The sequence below is a fragment of the Salmo salar genome, chromosome ssa11 (genome assembly GCF_905237065.1).
Source record: "Salmo salar chromosome ssa11, Ssal_v3.1, whole genome shotgun sequence".
Lineage (NCBI taxonomy): Eukaryota > Metazoa > Chordata > Actinopteri > Salmoniformes > Salmonidae > Salmo > Salmo salar.
Window position 1 is genome coordinate 27,895,074 of NC_059452.1, and position 26,912 is coordinate 27,921,985.

Below are 26,912 nucleotides of genomic sequence, written 5' to 3' on the forward strand. Positions count from 1 at the left end.
GACAGGGGGAGTAGAAAGGTGAATGTGATCGAAAGAACCTGAACCAACTGTCACTTGTTTAAACCATGACTGGGGTGTTGGTTTCATTTGGAATAAGCTTTATATTTCATATTTACCACTGTATCAGTACAAAATAGCATTTTAAACAAATAGGAGAATGGTTCAATTAGAGACCCCCCAAAGTTTCACTTTTGTTGCATTTAGGGGAGCTCATGTCTCATTCGGGGGTCTGAGCCCCCCTGTAATTCGCACACTGTCCGTGCATGTGGGTTGGTGGTGCAGGTGGCTGCCTGGCTTGGTAGATCTAAACTGCTGCAGGAGGCTGACCAGGCCTGTAAACTTAAACATAGCCTTGACTGTTATAGAGGCCCGGGATAATTTAGGGGCCATTACACTTGGGCCACGTGGGCCATCCTGTGAAATTGTGCACTTTTTTTGTTAAACCAATAATTGGCTTTTTTTTTGTAAGACCTTGTACAAGTCTCAAAGTTGTATGGGACTTCATGAGATTTGAAATGTAGCTAGTATTATACACATTAGAAAATGCAATGTGTCTTGATAGAGACACAAACTTTCCTGTCAACAGGCTCATACAGTATGTTGTAAAATGTCTGAAGGGCATTTATGGTTTATCAAATGTATGCCCCAAATTAGTTTGTCTTGTGTTTATTTTAGTTTTAAAACTGGAATTTTAAAGTGTTCTATAAGTGCCATAAATATTATACATTGTATTCTATAAATATTCGTTTTTGTTTATTCAGGACTCTCTCCCACAGTGTGAACTATGAGAAAAATATTTGTAAACAAGTTATTATAGGAAGCAATTAACCCAAAGTTTATATGATTAATAAAATATTATGTTTGCATGTCTATCAATCAAAGACATGTTTTTATTCATAATTTTTTATCGTCCTGCGAAATATCCTTTTAAGCCCTATTTCGCTGCTCTACGACCACTGCGCCTACTTGGCTGGCTGGGAATGGTGGTAGTGGTTACGGGGGCTGCTGCATTACTGCTCTTTTCATATTTGGAAACTCCGAAAGAGTCTCGGCTGGCTCTCATGTGCCGCCTTCGTCCAATAAAACAGAAGAGGGCCTGCCTGCAAGTCGTCTAATCTTGGGCGAGGTGTCAATCATGTTCATTCAGCGGTAGAAGTGCGGGTTTTGGTAACCGCCTCCTTTACGCTTGGAAGGGAGACGAAGGGGGAGCTTTCTTCGGATCAAAGGCTGGTGTGGCGCTGTTGCCGTAGGATGTACTGAGTGCAGCCTGCTGCTTTCTTTACGGACGCTTCTTGTATCGTCTGGATATCGCAGATTTCTGGATTATAAATACATTTGATGGTTTTCAATCCCAACTCAATGCAGAGAAATGGGTAAACTTCACTCGAAACATGGTAAGATACGATGTTTTACCGAAACATGTCACCCCTAATCGTTGATTTTGAATGCTCACTTGCGGTAATACTTTCGAGTAATGCCTATCTTTATGTTCTCTGTTTCTCTCGACAATTGTCCCGAAAAGCTGCGATTTGTAAACCGAGGGAAAGTCCGGAGGGTGAGTAGCCAATAGGCCTACACTTAGGACAGGCTATACATTTGTTGTCTATATTTTATTATATTTGTTTAAAATATACATTGTTAAAAGTATTTCCAGTCTATCATCCCATTTATCCATGCACCAATAATGACCGACTCGTTAACAACATCAGACAGTCTGCTATCATTCAAGAAAAGTTAGGAAAAAAACCACAATGCTGAAGAAATATGTTACATTGTAACCTAACCGTAACATGTTGTTTACATTGTAATAATGTACATTGTTTGTTGATTTCAGGCGACAGTTTTGTAGTTAATGCCTGTTTGGCAAGGAAGGGAATTGACGATTGGCTCGTGAAACAGAAATACTATTGCACGGGCTCGCGGCTTGAGCAACAGGACTGTCACCACACGAATAAATGCGGCTTGTCTACTCCGGTAAGTTAAATAAATGTTTCAATAAATTATTATGATTTCAAAAACAAGATTGTTAATCTGTTTGTTACAATGAAGCCTGTAGGGTCCTAACTTTCTTAGCTTCCCTTTCGAGGTTTAGCCAAGGCTGCAATTTATTTTTACTGGGATAAATTGTAGTCTCTAAGGTTTAACTGAATTTATCGATTGTTTCAAATTAAGTAAAAAAAAAAATAATAAAAAAAAAATATATATATATACACACACACAAAATTTGATTCTCGGTAACCTTATTGCAGTACACCAATGGAATGACAATACCTGATAAATATCCTACAAGTCTTCAGATGTTGCCTGCTTAATTTTTCTTCAAACACTCGTAAAGCAAAAAGTCAGCTTCTGACATAGACCTATTCAATGACATTCTCAAGCAATTTTGCTTATTAATATGTATTCTGTGCATTATGCAGAAGTTGAAAAGAAAACCAGAAATGTTGTAAAAAGAAAGTAGCAGTGTGTTTAGTTATAGGCTAGTTGAGGGAAAGTTATAGGTCAGACTAATAATATCAATAAAAAAATTGAAAATTATAATATAAAGCTGACATCATAGAGATAGTCAGCATATGTATTTTTTTGTTTTGTTTAGATAATCATTATTTGCTTTGTTGGCTAGGCAACATAGATAGACATTCTTGACTCTCTCATCCAGACACATGGAAATTATTGAATGCAGTGGCACATTAGAAGTCTCATGCAGGTGTGGCAAGGTAAAAGCTGCTATTTAAAATTCCGTGTGCACGAACTTCATCATTCTTATCAGTGTGTTAATTTCATTCCCATTGTAAACAGTTAAGAATGTTTTGTGATTCTGGAAAATGAAAGTGTGACATGTTAACACAATGACATGGCTGTTGACAGTACACACTTGATGGACCAAATATTTAAGAGTGAAAACTTTGTAGGCTTGTGTTTAAACCTCTCTATTAACAAATATCTTTCCCACACCACTTTTCAGTCTTTCAGCCATGTCTGTTTCAACATACAGTACAAAACAGCATATGTTAATACAACTTTTTACAAAAGGAGCCCTGGCTTGCTACACACTGCTTGCTTTGGTAACTGTCTAATCATCAGACACTTTTGGTGCATGGGAACAAATGTGTCACACCACCAAGAACAGATGCTGCTAAAGTTTATACTCTAGGTAATAGATCACGGCTGAGTTGAAAGCATTGCAGTCTGACAGACTGGTGACAGGGCTGCATTGTAAGGCTGGGGTAGAGGTGGTGGAGGTCATGTCTGTTTCAGATTTGTCATCCCGGTAAACACAGTGGGTGCATCCCAAATGGTACCTGATTCCCTATATAGTGCACTACTTTTAACCAGAGCCCTCTGGTCAAAAGTAGTGCACTATATAGGGACTAGGGCTCTAATCAAAAGTAGTGTACTATATAGGGACTAGGGCTCTAATCAAAAGTAGTGTACTATATAGGGAATAGGGTGCCATTTGGGACGTAACCTGTGTTGTCGAGAGGAGAAAAGCTTCAGAGGAACCGGGTGTAAGCCTCTTTGGTTAGGGATGCTCACGTCTCAAATGCAGCATTTTTGAGGATTGAGGGCTCACCGGGAGTTTTCCACTTCTCAGCTACTGAGCTCACTCAGCCCACTGGAACAGAGGGCAGCTAATACACTCTGTCCAGCAATGTGGCCATCATGTTGTGACCACAGACATACCATCATTGGGATGTTTACATGCTACATTTCATGCTAAAGTTGCATTCAATGAGAATCATGCATTCACTGTCACACTATTTCATGGACATTGCATTTCTATTGACCTGCTCATGCTTGTGTGCATGAAAAGCCTTGTGTTAACTGAACAAGAGGTGTTTGCCGTTGTTTCTCTGGTTGGATTATCCCAAGCATTTGTTACCCAGCACTTTGAAACTTTGGCAATGCACACAAAGGAATATATCTAAACTGAATCTTTTATGTGATGGCATATGCCTCTTTTTGCTTTGCTTCTTCTGATTTATCATGTCATTATCATAAGGAAGTGACCGATAGCAGCGCATACCAGACCAGTCTGGTTCATTTCATTTAAATGTCTCTGGTATGAGGAAGACACAGGGATATGCTGGTGAGGAGCCAAGTCAAGGACTCCTTCAGGGAGTGACAATCGGCCTCATGCACGCTGTCAAAATATCTTGATCAAAGTCCAACCTGTCTAAAGTACACAGTTGTTTTCTCTATCCCTGCCGTGAGGTGTTTTTAATAGCAGCACATTGGTCGGCGGGCTGTGAAGGTGTGAGGCTCTGTTAGCCCAGGGAGGTTGACGAGAAAAGCAGCGGGCTGAGATTTTTATGACTTATGCCCAGTTTGTATTGACGTGCGAGTGATCAAGTGTAGCACTGAGTGCCGTGATGGGGTCAGCCTCAGGTCTGCTTGTTGCACGCACATGGTGTCAAAGCCACTAAGCCTGACATGCTGTCAGGCCTCTAATAAACATCTTCATATTGTAATCGGACCCTCCTTATGACATCATCATCGGGGTAGGAAGGGGTTCGGTGTTCTGTTCCGTGTAGTGTAGCAGCCCTCTGGGCACAGTTAGGGTATCCGTGGGCCCTCTTCAGTTCAGCACACTCACCAGAGGGCATTGTGGGATACATGTGAAAGGGTGGGATTGTTTTGTGGAGCATTTTTTTAATTCGCCAGATGGTGTGAAGTGATATTTGGCCAGGATGGAAAAGGAACCCCACTGAAAAAGTAGGATGGTTTTGAACAATTTGGGCTCGCAGGGTTTTCTGTTTTATAAATTATTAAATTCTATGTGCCTAATGGCTTTCACAGCGCTGCGGGAAAATGAATAGAAATAGGACGAAAATTGTTCCTGACATCAATATTTATTTGGATGCTTTTCCCTTTGTTTTTTTCCCTTCAACAAAGTGGTCTTTAGAACTTGAATATTTCAATGTAATGTTTTTCATGTTTTGTTTGCATGCTTTGACATGGCATTTCATGTTTTTTATTTTAGGGACCATTTGTCATTTTAGATTTATTCCATTTTTTTAGATTTTAAAACACTTAAGTATGACAATGCTTGAAATTACAGTACATTTTTCTAAATTGTGAGATTAACTAGCAAATGTCTTATAAATGATCTATAACTTATCATGAAGCATTAGCATTACAAATCTTCACAGGAAGTTTGTGGAAGTTACTGCTTTCCATAAGTCGTAGTTAAATACCCTAACCCCATAGTATTGTCAAATGAAAAAGGGCTAAATCCTTAGCTAGGTGAGAATGCAATGCAAACAACCCTCTTAGCCTTTAAAAGCGGCCCATGTTGTATAGGATACATATACTTTATAGGCCGTGTTCTTTTTTGCCTCCCGGCTGAACTGGGGTCCAGGAGAATGTGGGTCAGATGGTGGCAGCAGCGGGGAGTCTGAGACTGGAATCCTTTTGATCTGAAACCTCCCAAACCAAACTATCATATTCTTGAAAGGAGAGAGGGGATTACTGCCATAGTCTACCTCCATTAAAATGAAATGCCCATTTATGGAACATGTTTGTTTTGTTGAGCTGATTACATTAGCAAGGTTGTTATCATTGGTTGAGGTATATATGGCCCCCAAGATGGCGTAGCAGTTCAGACGTCCTCTACCCTCCTCTTGTCGTGTCCCGTGTATTTATATATTTACATATTTTTTCTTTTTTTTTCTTCACTTATCTTTTTATATATATATATATTCTTTTTTTAATTCTAAAAACTCAACCTCAAAGCACTCTCCTGCAACCCGCCTCACCAATTTAAAAAAAGAAAGTATTATTTACCTCATCTGAATTCCACAACAGAAGCTAGCAAGAGGTTAGCCATTTTCACTGGCTAACGTTGAAGTTCAGCTAGCCACGGTTAGCTGTCCTCAGCTATCCATTAGCTCGAAAAGCTATCGCCAGTTTTTGTACAGCGCGACTCAGACCAGAGCATACCGGACCTATTCTCTCTCCTTTCCCCGATTTCTACCGCAGGCTCTGGACATTTACACCTGGATCTTGCAGCTAACTAGCTGCTACCTGAGTGACTATTGGCAACGTCGGTCACGGATATAACACACATTATTACGGAGCTAGCCAGCTAGCCAGCTGAAGAGTTCCGTCAGCCACTCCTGGGCTATTCCTGAGCTAGCCAGCTGAAGTGTCTCCTGGGCTACAACTCACCTATCCTGACCCGTTTTACTGCCGATCCGGAGCCCCATCGGGTCTTCACGACTGGACCACCGACGTTATCTGCCCGAGGTCCCCCCTTCCACACGGAACCCCACTAACCCACAGACGGAAACGCACGAGCTGGCTAAAAACAGACCTCCCTCCCATCTTCCACCAGCTTGCTACCTATGGCCCGGCTAGCTGTCTGAATCTCACTGGACCCTTTGATCACTCGGCTAAGCATGCCTCTCCTTAATGTCAATATGCCTTCTCCATTGCTGTTCTGGTTAGTGTTTATTGGCTTATTTCACTGTAGAGCCTCTAGCCCTGCTCATTATACCTTATCCAACCTCTCAGTTCCTCCACCCACACATGCTATGACATCTTCTGGTTTCAATGATGTTTCTAGAGACAATATCTCTCTCACTATCACTAAATGCCTAGGTTTACCTCCTCTGTACTCACATCCCACCATACCTTTGTCTGTACATTATACCTTGAAGCTATTTTATCGCCCCCAGAAACCTGCTCCTTTTTCTCTCTATTCTGGACGTCACAGACGACCAATTCTTATAGCTTTTAGCCGTACCCTCATACTTATTCTTCTCTGCTCCTCTGGGGATGTAGAGGTGAATCCAGGCCCTGCAGTGCCTGGCTCCACTCCTACTCCCCAGGCGCTCTCTTTTGATGACTTCTGTAACCGTAATAACCTTGGTTTCATGCATGTTAACATTAGAAGCCTCCTCCCTAAGTTTGTTTTATTCACTGCTTTAGCACACTCCGCCAACCCGGATGTCCTAGCTGTGTCTGAATCTTGGCTTAGGAAGTCCACCAAAAACTCTGAAATCTTCATCCCTAACTACAACGTTTTCAGACAAGATAGAACGACCAAAGGGGGCGGTGTTGCAATCTACTGCAGAGATAGCCTGCAGAGTTCTGTCCTGCTATCCAGGTCTGTACCCAAACAATTTGAACTTCTAATTTTAAAAATCCACCTCTCCAAAAACAAGTCTCTCACCGTTGCCGCCTGCTATAGACCCCCCTCGGCCCCTAGTTGTGCTCTGGACACCATATGTGAACTGATTGCCCCCCATCTATCTTCAGAGCTCGTGCTACTAGGTGACCTAAACTGGGACATGCTTAACACCCCAGCCATCCTACAATCCAAGCTTGATGCCCTCAATCTCACACAAATTATTAATGAACCCACCAGGTACAACCCCAAAGCCGCAAACACTGGCACCCTCATAGATATCATCCTAACCAACGTGCCCTCTAAATACACCTCTGCTGTTTTCAACCAAGATCTCAGCGATCACTGCCTCATTGCCTGCACCCGTAATGGGTCAGCGGTCAAACGACCTCCACTCATCACTGTCAAACGCTCCCTGAAACATTTCAACGAGCAAGCCTTTCTAATCGACCTGGCCCTGGTATCCTGGAAGGATATTGACCTCATCCCGTCAGTAGAGGATGCCTGGTTATTTTTAAAAAATGCCTTCCTCACCATCTTAAATAAGCATGCCCCTTTCAAGAAATTTAGAACCAGGAACAGATATAGCCCTTGGTTCTCCCCAGACCTGACTGCCCTTAACCAACACAAAAATATCCTGTGGCGTTCTGCATTAGCATCGAACTGCCCCCGCGATATGCAACTTTTTAGGGAAGTTAGAAACCAATACACACAGGCAGTTAGAAACGCCAAGGCTAGCTTTTTCAAAAAGAAATTCGCTTCGTGCAACTCCAACTCTAAAAAGTTCTGGGACATTGTAAAGTCCATGGAGAATAAGAACACCTCCTCCCAACTGCCCACTGCACTGAGGATAGGAAACTCTGTCACCACCGATAAGCCCACTATAATTGAGAATTTCAATAAGCATTTTTCTACGGCTGGCCATGCTTTCCACCTAACTACCCCTACTGCATTCAACAGCACTGCACCCCCCACAGCAACTCGCCCAAGCCTCCCCCATTTCTCCTTCTCCCAAATCCATTCAGCTGATGTTCTGAAAGAGCTGCAAAATCTGGACCCCTACAAATCAGCTGGGCTTGACAATCTGGACCCTTTCTTTCTAAAATTATCTGCCGAAATTATTGCAACCCCTATTACTAGCCTGTTCAACCTCTCTTTCGTGTCGTCTGAGATTCCCATAGATTGGAAAGCAGCTGCTGTCATCCCCCTCTTCAAAGGAGGTGACACTCTTGACCCAAATTGCTACAGACCTATATCCATCCTACCCTGCCTTTCTAAGGTCTTCGAAAGCCAAGTCAACAAACAGATTACCGACCATTTCGAATCCCACCGCACCCTCTCCGCTATGCAATCTGGTTTCAGAGCTGGTCATGGGTGCACCTCAGCCACGCTCAAGGTCCTAAACGACATCGTAACCGCCATCGATAAGAAACATTACTGTGCTGCCGTATTCATTGACCTGGCCAAAGCTTTTGACTCTGTTAATCACCACATCCTCATCGGCAGACTCAGTAGCCTTGGTTTCTCAAACGATTGCGTCGCCTGGTTCACCAACTACTTCTCTGACAGAGTTCAGTGTGTCAAATCGGAGGGCCTACTGTCTGGACCTCTGGCAGTCTCTATGGGGGTACCACAGGGTTCAATTCTTGGGCCAACTCTTTTCTCTGTATACATAAATGATGTCGCTCTTGCTGCTGGTGAATCTCTGATCCACCTCTACGCAGACGACACCATTCTGTACACTTCTGGCCCTTCTTTGGACACTGTGTTAACAACCCTCCAGACGAGCTTCAATGCCATTCAACTCTCCTTCCGTGTTCTCCAACTGCTCCTAAACACAAATAAAACTAAATGCATGCTCTTCAACCGATCGCTGCCTGCACCTGCCCGCCTGTCCAGCATCACTTCTCTGGACGGTTCTAACTTAGAATTTGTGGACAACTACAAATACCTAGGTGTCTGGTTAGACTGTAAACTCTCCTTCCAGACTCACATCAATCATCTCCAATCCAAAGTGAAATCTCGAATTGGCTTCCTATTTCGCAACAAAGCATCCTTCACTCATGCTGCCAAACATACCCTCGTAAAACTGACCATCCTACCAATCCTCGACTTCGGCGATGTCATTTACAAAATAGCTTCCAATACCCTACTCAACAAGCTGGATGCAGTCTATCACAGTGCCATCCGTTTTGTCACCAAAGCCCCATATACTACCCACCACTGCGACCTGTACGCTCTCGTTGGCTGGCCTTCGCTTCATAATCGTCGCCAAACACATTGGCTCCAGGTCATCTACAAGACTCTGCTAGGTAAAGTCCCCCCTTATCTCCGCTCACTGGTCACCATAGCAGCACCTACCTGTAGCACGCGCTCCAGCAGGTATATCTCTCTGGTCACCCCTAAAGCCAACTCCTCCTTTGGTCGTCTCTCCTTCCAGTTCTCTGCTGCCAATGACTGGAACGAACTACAAAAATCTCTGAAACTGGAAACACTTATCTCCCTCACTAGCTTTAAGCACCAGCTGTCAGAGCAGCTCACAGATCACTGCACCTGTACATAGCCCATCTATAATTTAGCCCAAACTACTACCTCTTCCCCTACTGTATTTATTTATTTTATTTATTTTGCTCCTTTGCACCATATTATTTATATTTTATCTTTGAACTTTCTTCAAACTACAAATCTACCATTCCAGTGTTTTTCTTGCTATACTTTATTTACTTTGCCACCATGGCATTTTTTTTGCCTTTACCTCCCTTATCTCACATCATTTGCTCACATTGTATATAGTCTTATTTTTTTTATTATTATTTTTTTTTATTTTAATTTTTTTTATTCTACTGCATCATTGATTGTATGTTGTTTTACTCCATGTGTAACTCTGTGTTTTTGTATGTTGTCGAACTGCTTTGCTTTATCTTGGCCAGGTCGCAATTGTAAATGAGAACTTGTTCTCAACTTGCCTACCTGGTTAAATAAAGGTGAAATAAAATAAATAAATAAAAAAATATATGCATTGAGTTATGTTATGTGGTAGGGAGAGGAAAGACTCTAGAGTCAAGAAAAGTTTTCTTGCATATAGATTTAGTGCATATAGATCATTTTAAACTCACTTTAAAATCAAAATGTAAGTTAACAGAGTTATTTTATGTGGAACTGAGCAGTAAGAACAGCTGGTATTGTCATGTGAGGTCCACAACAGGTGAGCTGGGTACATTTTCTCTTTAAATATAGAATCCACTTTAGGGGAAACAGCGCCACTGTTTGCCCCAGTTCCTTTGTTATTGTTTTTTGTTTGGTTGACAAATGGAGGTGAGCAGCATCCAAATGAAATGAGCAGTTTGGGGAAAAAAATTGCAGTACTTAATCCTTGTCTCATTATCGCGCGTGCAATAATGTCTGAGGGGGAAAAAACGGTTTGTTCTTTGTTGTGTTATCCCGAACAGATGTGTTAGTTTCACCACTAAGGATTCCAGCTTTAATTTTGACTCTAAGTACAGTTTTTGTTTTTTACTATGCTGTTTTTATATCTCCTATAAAGGTTTGTAATCTAGATTATTAAGAAGAAGTAGAGAAGTCAACAGTTTATGATTTGGCAGTTCCAATGCCTGTCTGGTTTGTTGGGTCTTAAGAAGTCTCTAAGCCCAGGTGTTGAAGGTCTACTGCCCTCCCCTGTCTTCTCCGGTTCTCCTCAGGCAGTGTTGTGAGTTGTTCCCTAAGCCAGTGGTCTGTCTGGGGAATTTGCAATGTGCTGAAAGCAAATTGCAAAGATTTAATTTGATGATTTGTTAACGCATTTTCCCCCACACCCTTGCCAGTAACTTTCATCCTCCCTTAAGCCCCCTCCCCCCATCTCAGCTCTCTCCTCTCCACCTCTCCCATTTTCCCTCTCAGGCTCCATCCATCTGTTTCTTGTGTTTACCCTGTGGCCTTGCCTGGTTGTTGCTGATGAAATTAGACTGCATTTGAAGTGGGCCAGGGACGTTATATTTATTTATATATATATATGAGGCCTAACCCTCTGTGTAGTAAAAGGAGGCCCCAGTGATGCTACTGCTGGAGTTGCCAAACCCCTGCTCTGGACTGACAATTCCAAAGCACATTTTTCAAAACCTTCCATCTAAGATTTAGGTTCTAAACCCATACAAAACTGGGACAAAATATCTTAAGGTACATCTGACAACTAATAGCATTCTGAAATGAATCACAGAGTAGAACTTCTGCCCACATCCCCGTGTTTCTCACTGGGTGCCAGCGCTCTGATTTTTGAAGTAAAGCTTTTAAATGTGCTACCCTCAGCCTCTGAGTCGGATAAAAGACATGGCAGTTCTGTGGCCTAGCTTCTTTTCTTACTTCTCCTGTGTTTTTTTTATTGTCTTCACAAAAGCACAGGGTCCTTGTCTCAGTGCTGAATGCACCTTTCAAATGCTTACTCCTCGCTTTCTGTCTTCTCTCTCGCTTTCTGTCCTCTCTCTCGCTTTCTGTCCTCTCTCTCGCTTTCTGTCCTCTCCCCATGCCTGTGCTGTTCCCACCAGCTGTCCCCCTATGTGCTGTGCGTGACAGTATGTCATGTGCCCCTCTCCCACCAGGCCGTACCCCTCCACACCCCCTGGGAGGACAGGCCTGTTGTTGGTCTTTGAAGAGGCTGGGAGAAGTTTGGAGTTGTGGTCTAAGAAAAGAAAGCGTTTGCCTTTGGGGAGAGGGCTGGGGACTAGGGGGACATGCACCTGGCTCTGTTATTACAATGAGAATAGAGGAGAGGAAGTCTTGGGTTGTCGTTTACGTATCTGGGGGACTGGGAGGGAGAGGAGACACAGGTGGTATTAATGTCACTTCCCGGATCGTGTGTCACAGATTACATAGCTGGAGGAATTTCACCCTATGTGACAATGTGAAGCGGATAACCCTCATTGGGTGTTGTGAATGGGACTGCCGGAAATGGTTTCGGTGAAAGGAGATGATAATGATATACTAAATGAGGTAAAAGTATTGATACACAGACATTAGATCTGTTGGCCCTGTTGTTTACAACTTTCTGTTGTGTGTTGTGATACTCCTGTGCTACATCTCACACGGTTCTCCTCCATTCATTTTAGGTTGAGTATCTTCACAATATTGTTCCATTGTTGATTTTTGTCTCTGTTTATTGTTGGGTTCCATGTCTGTGTGATGTTTTGATCTGATTCTTTATATGTGTGAATGTGTAAAAATTGTGATTGAGCATGTGAGGTATGGGTGTGTGCAGGGAGACGGCATGATACGTTTGTGTATGAGGATGCCGTGTGTCTGGGATGGGCTGTCCGGATGCACTCAGGAGATCAAAGCAGTCCCTGGAATGTGCTCTGAATCCCCAGGGATTAGCAGCTGAGATTTGAGCTTTGTTTCCCCAAATATCTGCTCACTGTGGAGCTACAGATATCCCAGGATCAATTGGAAGTGTTTCTCTTCTCCTCTCTCTTCTCTTATGATGCTTGGCTTTCAGTAGGAGTTGTTTGTATGCTAGAAGAGCTACTTTTTTTGTGTAATTTTAACACTACGGACCACAGATTGATTTTTTTTTTTTCTCTTTGACTCTCCCTTTGCCTTTGTTTTGTGACAGAGTTTATAGCTTCCGGTTTTGAGATGGCTTATCGAATTGATGAGTGTGTGCATATTAAGTATCAGTGAAAGGCCTAATTAGCAGATTATCCATCTAAATATAGAGCTAATCACGCTGACATCATCACGCTGAGATGAGATGCTCGCTTCTCGTTATCCTTTTGATGTGTGGATGCATCAGACACAGAACAACGATCTAGAAAGCAAATACAGATGTAGGATCTTATTTTGAGCCAGTTTCCTACAGCAGGAAAATAATCCTGCAGCAAAATTAAATGTGGATTATAATTAATGTTTTTTTTTATGAGTTGATACATTTTTCATTAGGGAAAATCAAGTCTGAAATTTCAAATTGGAAATGACAAACTTTAGAAGCATTTTAAACTCATACTACAAGTTTGCACTTCCTGCTTTACAAAAGAGTGTTTTTTTTTTTTTTTTTACACTGGCTGATTGAAAAGGGATGGTCACAGAGACTGTTGGTAGTAATGGATGTTATATGGGACAGGAAGAATTGGTAAAGATGGAGCGTGTGAGGCAGGACCATGTATAGACTGAGTGGGAGAGGGGGAGGGAGAGATTGAGCGGGAAAGAAACTCCTGTGGTGGCGTTGGGTTCCGCTGAGCATTCCATGTGAAGCTCAGTGCCCGTTTTAATCACACACTTAAAAGGCTCTGCTGAAGTGGGCGTTTAAGCGTTTAAACCCTGAATAATTATCTCTTGTTTGTTTATGTGGTCCCCCTGTGGGTTGTGCTCCGGCCCATGGTAGTAAGCACTGAGTAATTTGACTGAGCAGTCAGTCGCTGCATGTATATGGCTCTTATAAATAGGACAAGATCGTCATCTGGGGCGGCAGGTAGCCTAGTGGTTTGAGCGTTGGACCACTAACCTAAAGGTTGCAAGATCAAATCCCCGAGCTGACAAGGAAAAAAATCTGTCATTCTGCCCCTGACCAAGGCAGTGTTCCTAGGCCATCATTGAAAATAAGAATTTGTTCTTAACTGTTAAATAAAGGTGTGTATATAATTTTATTTTAAATAAATCTGAGTAAAACTGCAATCACACACAGACACAGTCAAGAACACACACATGCACACTCTCTCTCAACATATTTATTTACTTGTTGATTTAGGATTAGTAACTGCCAAATACCAATTTAGTCTACTTCCACATTTGTATGTTTTCATTAGTAGGATGACACAGGGAGACACCAATGATGGTCTCCAGTCTACAACTCTTGGAGTAGTTACTCTCTGCTTCAGACACAGGATGACCACTAGAATCCTGTGGTCACCTGAGTGACAGACAGAGCGAGAACAGAGGAAGTGGGGCATAGATAAACAGCTCTGGGACCATTGTGGCCTCCTGACATCCAGCGTGGGATGTAGGCCCTTCCCATGGTGCCTGGGACCCAGGGGCCCTGGGCCTGGCCTGGAGAGAGGTTGCCTACCTGGGCCTGGATTGGAGAGAGGTTGCCTACCTGGGCCTGGATTGCCTGTTGGGGGATGTTTTTGGCCTGGGCTGGAGGGAGCTGGCATGGGCTGGAGGTGGCATTGGATTGTCTGTTAGGGGATGTTTTCGGTTGAGTGAAGCCCAAACACAGGACAGGAGTGTGGGGGGGGGCAGCTGTAAAGGAATGGCCCTGCTCCCCGCTGCTCTCTGGTGTGTTTATGCTCCACAGGTGCCTGAGTGAGGCCCAGAGAGGAGAGGACTTTACCCCACGTCACAGCCTGTCACTGGGTCAGGACGACCAGGGAGGAGTCCCTGAAGGCCCATTTGGCCTGGCTGTTAACCTTAAACCCATTACTCATGCTAAACACAGGCAGAGGAACCTCAACCGGAAGAGTGCTTAACCAGAGATGGAGTTGGTCTGTGTGAACTCTGAATGGAACTGAATGTAAAGTGGTCACAGGCTGTCAAGCGTTTAACTGTGACTACTGGTTTGTGGAGGTGCGTGGCTGGTTGGTTCTTCATCCATGGCCTCTGATTATATTGCTCAGAGTTGTTTTTGTTGGTTTGTGTATGCATGTGGTGTGTCTGTGTGTCTGCATGTGACTGTGTGGATGATGAGGGCAGCTGGGGGAATCTCCTGAGGGCTAATGACAGTGCTCAGGGGACAGGGATGAGTGTGTAGGAACAACCAGGGGCCTGAGCTGTAGGCTTCCCCACCAGGCAGAGGTTAACTCAAGCCTCACTGTCTTGCCTCTGCTACACCATTTCAACTCTAATAGCACAACAATAATTACTAAACACTGTGTAACATTTCTGGGTCATTTCCACTCCAGAAGCTTCAGTGTTCTTCTAGCTGAAGTCTGCCCAGACATTGGACTGTGGTGGGCCTAGCTTAAGTTGCATCCCTCTCTGAGGTACACCTGGGGCAGATGGAAATACTGTTTCAAATGCAGTGTGTCGTTCACCTCCTCCTTCTGAGGGAGATATCTATGTGAAACGGTTGTGCTTTAACTTCCTGCTGCAGTATCAGTGGAACCTCACAGATTTTGAAATCTGTGAGTGAAATACAGGGGTTGCCTGAAGGCGGTGGAAGTGGAACAAACTGACTGTGCCGATTCATATTTGATGCTTCAAAGCCAATCCGCCTGTATGCCGTCAGTGTGCTACTTTCACTTGAGATTATGAAGCCACTGCTAATGCTACACATTTCCCAAGATCTTTGAAACCAACAAAAGTGAGAGGTTCAATGACTGAGTTCTGGATTCTGTGAGTGGGGTGCTCAGAGATTTGTTTTGTTCCTTCCTGTTTGAGTTCCCGTTTCCTGATTCGTTTGTCACTGGTAACTTTTCCTGTGTGTGCGTGTGCGGTAGTGCACACACGTGCTGTGCAGGCGATTGTTTGTGTGTGTGCTTGCAGGGGATTCAGTCAAGCACGAGCGTGAACAACATGCTCCACCAAAGTTCATTATCGTGACCAACTGACAGCTAACCCTGACCACTAATTCTGGTTAGAGCTATGACTAGAAACTATGACTTAAACCTGCCACTGGCACCAGAGTGCTCTCTGGAGTTGGAAGTGGTTATTTCTGCCCCTGTGTTTATTTGCTAAGTTGAGAAGTTGTCTGTAATTAAAAAGAATGTTTGTGTAAAGTTTGAAGTTCAACATGAGAGAGTTACATATGACGTGGACTTATGAGGGTGTCTGTCTGGATTGGGCTGAAAAATTCCTCATATAGGCTCCAATAAAGTGTGTGTGTGTGTGTGTGTGTGGTGACTCTGTCTTCCAGGTCTCTGGGTTCCTTCCCATGTCAGCCTTAGAAAATGTTCACCTAAACCTTATTCCACCTTTGTCCTAGGTTTAAAAACAAGACACAACTATCTGGAAGTGGCTGTGAATTGTCCCTTTACATAATGGCTTGGGACATTGAAAAAAGGGCAGTCAGAGCAGATGTAGGCCCAGATGTCATTTCCTGACAAGGTAGAGAACAGAGGTGTGTTTAGCTGGATATCTCCCCAGTGCTCTGTCTGTGGTGAGGCTGAAGTGCCTGTCACTTTCTACTTCCCCTCCCACATTCTGAAGCACGTTAGACCTGCGTCTGAACCCACACATACCCCTACAGCACCGCCTCCTAAACCAACTCATGATACTTCAACTAATTACCCAGACCTCCTAGACACACTGTGTCAAGCCCTCTGGAACGCATACAGCTCTCGCTCTCTGCTGCTGCTTGGCAGTATAGCTAGATGTTTCCAAAGAGCTCCATCATTTCCTGTGTGGAGGTGAGAGGTATGTGATTACAGTTTTAAGCCCTCAGACAGAGATGAGGTGTGACACTGTCTCTGCTGCCTGTAAGACTCCTCTCCCCTCATCTCTTCCATTCTTTAGAAATGTGCTTCACTTCACTCTGTATTCAAAGACAAGGGCTATAACATAGTGATTTGCTACTCTTGGCAGACTGGGCCACCTGTAAATCAAGGCCAAGTGACAAGCGGTCTCCATTCCTTTCCAATCCTGGCTCCCCCTGGGAATGGAGGCTTTCTCCCAGAGAGGGTTCGTCATAGTGGCTGGGCTGGCTGGCGGAGAATGTGTTCGAGAGAGTGAAGAACAAACACCATTGGAAATGCAACCCATATTTATGTTTATTTTTTTTCCCTTTTGTACTTGAACTATTTTCACATCGTTACAACACTGTACATAGCCATAATATGACATTTGAATTGTCTTTATTCCTTTTGAGACTTTTGTGTAATATTTACTGTTCATCTATTTCACTTGCTTTGGCAATGTAAACGTATGTTTCCAATGCCAATAAAGCCATTTGGGGGGGGGTGTGACTGAGACTGACTATTGGCTATACTAAAACTCTTTAACATCATCCTTAGCTCTGGCATCTTCCCCAATATTTGGAACCAAGGACTGATCACCCCAATCCACAAAAGTGGAGACAAATTTGACCCCAATAACTACTGTTGGGTATGCATCACAGCATACCTTGGGAAAATCCTCTGCATTAACAGCAAACTTGTACATTTCCTCAGTGAAAACAATGTACTGAGCAAATGTCAAATTGGCTTTTTCCCAAATTATCATATGACAGACCACGTGTTCACCTTGCACAACCTAATTGACAAACAAACAAACCAAAACAAAGGCAAAGTCTTCTCATGCTTTGTTGATTTCAAAAAAGCCTTCAACTCAATTTGGCATGAAGGTCTGCTATAATTGATGGAAAGTGGTGTTGGGGGGAAAACATATAACATTATAAAATCCATGTACACAAACAAGTGTGCGGTTAAAATAGGCAAATAACACACATTTCTTCCCACAGGGATGCAGCGTAAGCCCCACCCTTTTCAACATGTATATCAACGAATTGGCGAGGGCACTAGAACAGTCTGCAGCACCTGGCCACACCCTACTAGAATCTGAAGTCAAATGTCTACTGTTTGCTGATGATCTGGTGCTTCTGTCACCAACCAAGGAGGGCCTACAGCAGCACCTAGATCTTCTGCACAGATTCTGCCAGACCTGGGCCTGTCAGTAAATCTCAGTAAGACCAAAATAATGGTGTTCCAAAAAAGGTCCAGTTGCCAGGACCACAAATACAAATTCCATCTAGACACTGTTGCCCTAGAGCACACAAACTATACCTTGGCCTAAACATCAGCGCCACAGGTAACTTCCACAAAGCTGTGAACGATCTGAGAGACAAGGCAAGAAGGGCATTCCATGCCATCAAAAGGAACATCAAATTCGACATACCAATTAGGATATGGCTAAAAATACTTGAATCAGTTATAGAACCCCTTGTCTATTATGGTTGTGAGGTCTGGGGTCCGCTCACCAACCAAGAATTCACAAAATGGTACAAACACCAAATTGAGACTCTGCATGCAGAATTCTGCAAAAATATCCTCTGTGTACAACGTAGAACACCAAATAATGCACGCAGAGCAGAATTAGGCCGAGACCCACTAATTATAAAAATCCAGAAAAGAGTCATTCAATTCTACAACCACCGAAAAGGAAGCGTTTCCCAAACCTTCCATAACAAAGCCATCACCTACAGAGAGATGAACCTGGAGAAGAGTCCCCTAAACAAGCTGGTCCTGGGACTCACAAACACACCCCACACAATTAGACCCAAACAAATCATGAGAAAACAAAAAGATAATTACTTGACACATTGGAAAGAATTAACAAAAAAACTGAGCAAACTAGAATGCTATTTGGCCCTCAACAGAGAGTACACCGTGGCAGAATACCTGACCACTGTGACTGACCCAAACTTAAGGAAAGCTTTGACTATGTACAGACTCCGTGAGCATAGCCTTGCTATTGAGAAAGGACGCCGTAGGCAGACCTGGCTCTCAAGAGAAGACAGGCTATGTGCACTGCCCACAAAATGAGGTGGAAACTGAGCTGCACTTCCAAACCTTGTGCCCAATGTATGGCCATTTTAGAGACACATAATTCCCTCCGATTACACAGATCCACAAATAATACAATAACAAACCCGATTTTGATAAACTCTCATACCTACTGGGTGAAATACCACAGCAAGATTTGAGACCTGTTGCCACAAGAAAAGGTCAACCAGTGAAGAACAATCACCATTGTAAATATAACCCATATTTATGCTTATTTATTTTCCCTTTTGTACTTTAACCATTTGTACATCGTTACACTGTATATATACATATGTCATTTGTAATGTCTTTATTATTTTGGATCTTCTGTGAGTAATGTTTACTGTTCATTTTTATTGTTTATTTCACTTTTGTATATTACCTACCTCACTTGCTTTGGCAATGTTACCATGTTTCCCATGCCAATAAAGCCCCTTGAATTGAATTGAATTGAATTGAATTGAGAGCAGTCCACCTGGAGTTCATATGGTCTATCTACTGTATCTCCATGAACCCCTTCTCTGCTGCTGGGCTGGGGGGAACCAGCCGCAGAATAACATGAGCTTTAAAGACCCTTGATCAAGCAGCCATTTTCTCCTCCTCTCTGTGAGAAACTCATTTGATAAACAGCCTGATAAAAGCTAATTGCTGTGGTTACATATTTTCAAAGCCCTAATAAGTACCTTGCTTTATGCCTTGAGAAACAGGCAGGTTACAGTGGTGTGTGTTGCTGAAGGGGTTAGCAAGCTAGCAGAGCTGTAAAAGATTATCTTTGCAGGTGTAAAAGTTTTGTAAATGGGTCATTAAAGCGTTGGCTAACTTCACACATGAACCACGAAGAGGGAAGGAGGGAGGGAGATTAGCTCAAATCAGCATGTTTCTGAAGTACAGAAATAAGGGCTATAAATCTCCACTAATATTCTACTGAGCCTTTTAGGGGGAAGCCTTTGAAGTGGATGATGTAATGTGACCAGCAATGTTTGCAATGTTAATCTGACTTGGTTAAAATGACTACACGGCCTGGCCACCAATCAGACTATAAAAGCCAGAGCCAGTCATTAGGGGAGGAGTCTTCTGGGGGGCTGTCAACAGAGCTGGATTCACGCAGACGGGCGCTCATGCACACACAACTTTCTCTCTCCAGGCCCAAGAGTTAAATCTGGGATCCAAAGGCATCACATTCAGCAATGTTATGTTATGCAGTTGGTCTGCACAGACACACCAAATGTCACTAAACATACCAGCATGAATCCATGAGGTTGGACACCACAACTCCTCCAATCACAGGACTTTTTTTTCCCCCTTCCCAGTGTTGCAAGCTGTCTGTGTGTGACCTGTCCAGTTAACTAGAGATAAGATGGTAAGCCCACTGGCATGCATCCTTCCAGGCCTCTCCACCTCTCCTAACCAGCCCAGCGTAGCCATCACAGAGCCCTGGTGCTGCTCACTGTATACCATACACATCATAAGGCAGCTTCCTCCAACATGACTGGCTGACTGACTGCTGACGAATCCCCAGCCTGTGGCAATAATTTCCTTCCTGGGTCACAGGCAGGAAAGGAAGACAAGTGGGTTTGCTGTGAGTGAGCAGTGTCATGCTTGGGGCCGCAGAGTCTACACCGTAACCTCGCCGACTGCAATGAATGTGTCTGGTCCACTCTGCTCCTTCAGAAGTGTCCAATTAGCCAGCGTCATCCTCCGACCGTCTGGCGTGGTGTTTCAAACGGGCGACCTGGAGTTCAGTCAGTGAGTTGTTATGGTCCAGTTAGAGTTCAAGGAAACATTCTTTGTTTCCTTGAAGAGAGTTTTATCTGATCAGGCTGGACTTGGCTCACAAGTTGAAAAGAACCTCAAGATCAAACCTCGGATTGCCTTGACATGCTTTGATCTCAGCGAATAACGTTCAGTTGATTATCAAATGTGCATCAAATAGCATTGTAAAAGAAAACAGATATGTCTCTTCTTGGCATTTCAAACGGCCTTTCCTCTGCTTTTATGCAGTTATGCATAATAAAGATCTATGATGTTGGAGTCTGTCCAAGTATCTATGATTTTGGAGGGAACCCAAGAAATACCTCAAAGTAGCATCAAATGTTTTGGCCCAAGAGGATAGGCTCTTCACAGTTGAACAACAGAACAGGTCTCTCTGGTTCTGGCTCATAGTTCTACATGCTACATGCAGACACCTACATTATGTTTACTCAACACACACACGCGGACACAGAGATGGCTGTTGATCTAACAGATGTGTTGCACAATAATTGGCTGTCTGCTTTCTCCACCCTGGTAGATGTGTCTTTCTGTTTCCTGACAGGTTCGCTACATTATGATTTTCTGAGATCTTAATTTCTTGTGTGCAAACCGATCCTTTTGGAAGCCATGCTTAGAGGCAGTGCTCCGTTCACTACCTCACAACAACACTTTCTATCTTGGAACGATCTCAAGGTGTCGTGTTTTGTCGGTACGTGCCGCCTTGTCTGACTGTGGCTGTTAAATATCGGGTAGAGACAAGTGAGGAGGAGGAGCGGTTCACATGAAGAACTGAAGCTGAGTCTTGGGTCGTGTTCATTATGGCAACAGAAAACACAAATTTGCATTTGTTATTGGACAAATCCATGTAGCTCCACTGCATTTGACTCAGTTTTCAACCTAGCTCTAAGCTGCTGTCTGGTGTCTGCTGATGCTTTCTGTTTTCCCAAACAGTACCACACAATTAAAAGGGTCACTGCACTTCTAACTCTCTGATCTAGATCCCCCTTCTCAAGGATATAGTCGCAGCACCAGACCCAAACCTTTGAACCAGCCTCCGGAGTGTCTCAGCTTAGTCTGTTGGGGGCGGAGAGGGGATGGGCATTTCCTCTCAAGAGGTCCTGCTCCAGTAACACTACACCTTAAGCTCATTTGCAGCCCTAAAACCAATATACTTTTTGTTGTTTTAGTTCTAAGCTTTCAACGTTAGCCATTTGTGTGCTGCAACCTATAGTATTGTCACCAAGCCATTTGGAAATGTCTTGGCTTTACAAACTAGCAGTTTTAGTTGATTTCTTTCATTATGAATTGAATTTATATATACATTTCAGATGTTAGCAATGGTGTGGTTTTCTAGGTTATTCATAACCCTGTCTTGACTTAGTTGTTGTATCACCTGGACAATTTCTACATTTAAAACCCTTTTCCTCTTTTTATACCTGGGCTCCGTAGTGGCGCAGTGGTCTAAGGCACAGCATCCCAGTGTTAGACGTGTCACTACAGACATCCTGGTTCGAATCCAGGCTGTATCACAACCGGCCGTGATTGGGAGTCCCATAGGGCGGCGCACAATTTGCCCAGCGTCATCCGTGTTTGGCCGGTGTAGGCCATCATTGTAAATAAGAATTTGTTCTTAACTGACTTGCCTAGTTAAATAAAGGTTACATTTCCTCTGGCTTTGGGTGAGGCCTGTGGGCTGTGATCCTCTGTGTCTCTGTCAAAAGGACCCCGCAGGCCTAACAGACAGACAACCAGACAAACATGGCCACCAACCATTTCCTTGTTCTCCTCTCTCTCTTGTCTTCCTCGCTCTGTTTGTCTTTCTCACATTCCCTAAATGGCCTTTCATGTGTTGTTTCCCTCCCTGCTCGGCATCGTGGGCCTGTCTTGCTCCAGTCTAAATGTCAGACCTGAAGGTGTTCTCCAGTTCCAGCACTGCCTGGGAGAGCAGAGTAGAGAGCAGCGGGAGGCACCCAACCCAATTCTTCACTCTCATAATGAGATTTTTCCTGGGTTTTGAAGGAGTGCCAGTAACTAGTAACACTGCTCCAACCCAACGCTGCTCTCGAGGCCTCCGGATGGCCTCCACCGAGCCCTGCGCCCCGGCTGGCTGGCGCACGATCAGGGGGAGCTGTCGTCCCGCGTAAATTGTCAGCCGCCTGTGTTGGGTGGAGGCAGACAGCGTAGAGACCAGGGCCTTGTAGGACTTTTCACAACCCCACACTTACACACGTAAACACACATATGGTAGTATCACACACACTCATACACGGAATGCGCTCACAACCACACAGTCGCGCACATGTAATTACACATGCACTTATGCACACACGCGCGCGTACACACACACACACACACACACACACACACACACACACACACACACACACACACACACACACACACACACACACACACACACACACACACACACACACACACACACACACACACACACACACACACACACACACACACACACACACACACACACACACACACACACACACACACGGCCCAGTCTGTCTGTGAACACAGTGCCAGGGTAAGGCTTGTGGGCCCCCATGGCAACCTCATGCCCTAACTTGCCAAACTTCAGTCAGTCTATGATTTGCTCTTCACCCCTGCAGTCAGTGGTTCCTTGGCTCACATAAACTCTCAATATAACCAATGTTAGTTCTTAAAAATATTATTATTTGTAAATACGCAAATCTGGGTTTTCCTTTATTTTCCCTTATTCAAATCCATATTTATGTGTCTCATTGACGTGGGTCCGCCATTTTGATTCAAAGGTTAAATCAAACAACCCTAGTAGACAGAGCGGGCAGACTGTCCAGTACTGATGTAGCTAGCTGGGATGCTGTATTGCAGCACAGTCACACTGTGTTCCTGTCTTATACTGCTCTAGGAATAAATCACTTTCTGTGAAGGGTCTTTAACAACTTTAAAACACACTGGGGCCATACAATCCTCCATCCTCCAAGCCCAGAAGAGAAAACGCTCTGAAGGGTCTGGCTCCTGTTGAAAGCAAAATGCTTTAAACTTTGGTTTCCACAGAACATTAAACATCATGTCTGGAAAATTGTTTTTGGTGGTCCCAAGCATTGGAGGAAAGAGGCTTGTTAATTTGCTTACAGCCTTTCATGATACTCTGAAGCTCTGGCGTAGCGCCCAAATACGTTCTGCAGAGCTGGGAAAGTGACACTTCACTGTAGTCTTCGTAAAACCTTCATAAACACTCCATAACACCAGTCGTGAACACACAGTAAAAAAAGCCAAAAGACCTTTACACGTACAGTATCACACAATGTTCATCTGAGCAATTCATTCTCCTCGACTATTTCTCAAATGAGCAGCTGGGCCTTCACTTTTTTGTTTGGTATAGAGTTAGACCAGAGAAGCACATTTGATTAGCATATATAGTATGGAAGACGGTTACTGAAGGTATGAAAGATACAGGAAGATGCGGTGTTCATTGAGGTCTTCTTGAGATGATCAAAGTGGTGCAGCTCTTGGCCTTGTCCCTGACTCTGTTTGTCTTAAGCTGCACTCCTATTGTGACCCTTGACCCAACATAGGACAAAGGTCACCAGACAGGCCTGTGATTGGCTCATTGGCCTGACACAACAGGTCAAGATGGATGGCTCTTTTAAGGTCAGCTGATTACCATGCTTATAGCCAGTGGAAAACACGGTCATTGAAGATAAAGAATAAAGGTTGGCTGAACAAAAGATGCAATCACTGAAAAACATTTTAAGAATAGTATAAATTATTCTTTGATATCGTCACTTGTGTATTGAATCTCACATTGGCCCTGAAGCAGAGGATGAAACAACTTTGAAGTGTGAATAAAAAAAAATCAGTAAGCATCCTGTGTGAAGTCTTCCATCTATTAAGCCAGCCAAGAATCCATCAATGAACAAAAACAAGTCCTAAACCTTTTTTAGAACCCCCTAAAAGAGGACAGAGGTCACTAGTCACTATCCCCATTCCCTAATCCTCAAACCTGGGAGCTGTGAGGTCCCTGTGAGATCCCCAGGAAGAAAAGAGCAGTCAGTCCCACAGTAGAGAGGGGTGAGGGCCTGAGGGGTGCGGGCCTGGGCCAGGTCCTCCATTGATCTAAATGGAGATGCTGACGTGGCAGGGAGGGGCTGAAGACAATGGAGTGCTCAGTGTGTCACCACCAGAGTCAGAAGTGAGGTTCAGGGGATTAAACTTCATTCTCATAGGGCTGAATAAAGCTGGTCCAGCCCTCTGTCCAGCCCTCTGCCTGCCTGGTGAGGAGGTGAGGACCTGAGCCTCACTGAAAGTGTTATTGTAGCTCCATTAAAGCCTGCTGACAGGGCCACAACAGGCCCTGGAGCTGCTGGACAAAGAGAGTGGCCTTATTGTTCCTTTGGGACAAGGCCCTGAAAGAAAGAATGAGAGACATTCAGTCACTTCACTGCCAGGACCAGAGGAATCTTAAAATGGGGAATTTTGGGCAGTTCTGGTCTGAGTTCAAACTTTGAGTGTGTGTCGAATTGCCCAGTTCTCTGAACGGCACATTCTAGAAAGTAGAAGAGAAAAAATATACTTCAAATGATTCTTTCTGCCTAGTTCTGTTGTTTCTCTTATCATATTCCTCCTGCCGTTTAGCGGTCAGGTCTTTTGATGAGGGGATGAGAGAAACGAGAGGGATTGATGGAGGAGAGAGGGAGTGATGGAGGAGAGAGGGAGTGATGGAGGGAATGGGAGAGAGGAGGAGGGAGGGGGAGAGAGGCAAGGGAGAGAGAAACGAGAAGGGGGTGAGAGCGAGGGGGTAGAGGGAGTGAGAGAGAAAGGAGAGGAGGGAGGGGGAATGAGAGAGCGAAGGAGAGGAGTGAGAGAAAGGAGAGGGAGTGAGAGCGAACTGAGAGGGGGGGCGAGGGAGAGAGGGGAATATATTCTCATAGGAGTGAGAGAGAAACGAGAGGGAGTGAGAGAGAGAAATGAGAGGGGGGCGAGGGGGAGTGAGTGAGAGGGGGAGTGAGTGAGAGAGGAGAGGGGGAGTGATGGAGAGATAGAGGGAATGGGAGAGAGGAGGAGGGAGGGGGAGAGAGGCAAGGGAGAGAGAAACGAGAAGGGGGTGAGAGCGAGGGGGTAGAGGGAGTGAGGGAGAGAAAGGAGAGGGGGCAAGAGAGGGGGAGGGGGAGTGAGAGAGCGAAGGAGAGGAGTGAGAGAAAGGAGAGGGAGTGAGAGAGAGAAACGAGAAGGGGGCGAGAAAGGTGGTGAGAGAGGGAGAGAGGGAGAAAGACTCTCTCGGGTTTTTACTGAATGTATTAAAACATTTTCAACATTAAGCAGAGATGCCAAGAGCAGATCCCGGAGTAACCCCAGCATACTAATAATACTGCTGCCATCCATCATCACAGACAACAACCAATTAGCACATTCCTCTTTTCCCTGTTCTCATGTTTTTGGCTAATCCCTCCATTTTGTGTCATTCATCAAAAACAGAAAATGTTCTCGACTCAATACTATGCGTGAGTGATAGTGAGTGTGTGTGTGTGAGAGGCTGGAGGAATGTTGATTGAGGGGTGATTTTTCTGGGGGTTTATGGAAGGAGGCTGGGGCCTTGGCTGGGTCATAGGCTGGAGTTACTGTACAGGCCTGGACCTTAATTGTGAAGAGTACTGTAGACCTGGAGCTCTGTGGCTGTGGTGCCAATACTGGCTGCAGTACTACTGTCAATTAAGTTGTCAGCTGGCACTCCAGAGCTGCCCTCCTCTGACCTGAAGAACTCTGCCTGACCTGCAGAGATAGTCCTGACGCCACTCAGGGACAGCCATCTGACTGCAGCTCTCTCTCTCTCTCTCTCTCTCTCTCTCTCTCTCTCTCTCTCTCTCTCTCTCTCTCTCTCTCTCTCTCACACACACACTGCACTGCACTGCACTGCACTGTACAGCTTAATCTGTACTACATTCAGAGCCCCCCGCTGAGGATCTGTAAATACAAGGCATTCAGAAATGCTTTACAGATGTGTGTTGGCAGCAGGATTTCAGCAGTGCTGAGACATTCAGGTCTCTGATTGTGTTCTTGTGTTGGACAGGGATATCTTGTAAAGCAGCGTGCACATGGAGAGGCTCTCCTGTTACTTACCCTGTCTGCTGCAGACTGCTCTGCTGGCTGCCTCTCAAAGGCAAAGCAGGCAGGGGCTGAGCGCCTAAGCAGCAACACAACACCGCTTCATATAACTCTCTCCCCACCGTCCCACCGCCCACTCCCCTCCTCTCTCGATCTCTACTCTCAATTCTTCCACACAGTCAGTGTCTGATTTTTATCTCCTGGGCTGGCTTCTTTTGGGCCTGACCATATTAGTCTGGGTCAGGCCTAGTTTAAATAGCAGGCTGGTAAGGTTTCGGCTCAGAGGGAGAGAGAGGAACCTGGCTACATCCTGAGGAGGTTTTAATGATTCAGACAGCCTCAGTCAAGCTGTCTCCCAAATGGCACCCTACTCCATATTTAGTGCACTTTAGTCAGTGTCAGTCAGTGAGTAGTGTACACTCCTCCTGAGGGGCCACCCCACTGAGTACACTGCAGAGCTGCTC

At 44.4% G+C, this 26,912-nt stretch overlaps 1 protein-coding gene across 1 annotated transcript in view; it reads left to right on the forward strand.

The window, feature by feature from the left end:
• Positions 1–1,179: 1,179 nt before the first annotated feature.
• The window catches only part of LOC106562389 (protein naked cuticle homolog 1), a 40,399-nt gene continuing 14,666 nt past the window's right edge, over positions 1,180–26,912 (forward strand). The window contains exons 1-3 of the mRNA XM_014127253.2: positions 1,180–1,394; positions 1,523–1,555; positions 1,835–1,974. Coding sequence (XP_013982728.1) covers positions 1,370–1,394; positions 1,523–1,555; positions 1,835–1,974 — 198 coding nt within the window. The 5' untranslated portion in view covers positions 1,180–1,369. The remainder of the gene's footprint in view (positions 1,395–1,522; positions 1,556–1,834; positions 1,975–26,912) is intronic.